This window comes from Penaeus monodon, chromosome 33, assembly GCF_015228065.2.
Source record: "Penaeus monodon isolate SGIC_2016 chromosome 33, NSTDA_Pmon_1, whole genome shotgun sequence".
Taxonomy (NCBI): Eukaryota; Metazoa; Arthropoda; class Malacostraca; order Decapoda; family Penaeidae; genus Penaeus; species Penaeus monodon.
The window spans coordinates 8,726,466-8,727,209 of NC_051418.1; the positions used below are offsets into that span (position 1 = coordinate 8,726,466).

Sequence of the window (744 nt, forward strand, 5' to 3'; positions counted from 1 at the left end):
AAAATCCTAAAAGCTAACAACTCAAACCATAACAAAGACAAGCAAACCAACCTAAGGGCTGCTCCCCACACTCCTCCAGACACTTGGGTAAGACTCTCATGCAGGAGCTGGGATCCCTGAGGCTGAGTTGTTAATGCCGTTGCTACTGTGAGTCCAGTACTTGTCACAACTGGATCTCGGTAAACCCACAGCGATACTAGCCAAGACCAGTCGACTTGCTCTTCAACACTCCAAGATCCAATATCCTGAGGTTGGAATTCATAAAAAATTTGTTTAGTTTTACAAAGTGAAAAAAAAAAAATTAATATGCTTCTTTACTAACCTGACCATAGGGGTGACCAAAAACATACTTAATGTAATATGTAACTCTATTAGAGAAGAAGAAAGCAAGATTCTGCAATATGCTATGCAGTCATACATTACCACATGTCTTGATAGAGACCATTACCTGTATGAGACTCCCTGATGGATGTGACAGCAGATGGACAAGGGCAAGGGATGAAGACAGGGTCACCATCCTCCCCATGTAGGAATTGTGGGCTCTACCACGGCCAACATGGAATGTGCTTATCAACCTTGTGGGCGAAAGAAAAAAAGAAAAATTGGTTTGAGATGGTGGCAAATGGAGAGGTGTGTTAAGTAATTGTAAAGAAAAGTTACTGAAGGGAAATATAAGATGAAAGAGGGATACAATAAGGACTTTAAAAAATATAAATGTATAAGGTAATAAAATTTAGTACAAGA

At 39.7% G+C, this 744-nt stretch overlaps 1 protein-coding gene across 1 annotated transcript in view; it reads right to left on the reverse strand.

Moving 5' to 3' along the window:
- Positions 1-744, reverse strand: part of LOC119593981 (rotatin-like) — a 50,058-nt gene that overhangs the window by 33,935 nt on the left and 15,379 nt on the right. The window contains exons 21-22 of the mRNA XM_037943003.1: positions 449-577; positions 52-245 (exon numbers count right to left, since the gene is read on the reverse strand). Of these exons, the coding sequence (XP_037798931.1) occupies positions 52-245; positions 449-577 (323 nt within the window). The remainder of the gene's footprint in view (positions 1-51; positions 246-448; positions 578-744) is intronic.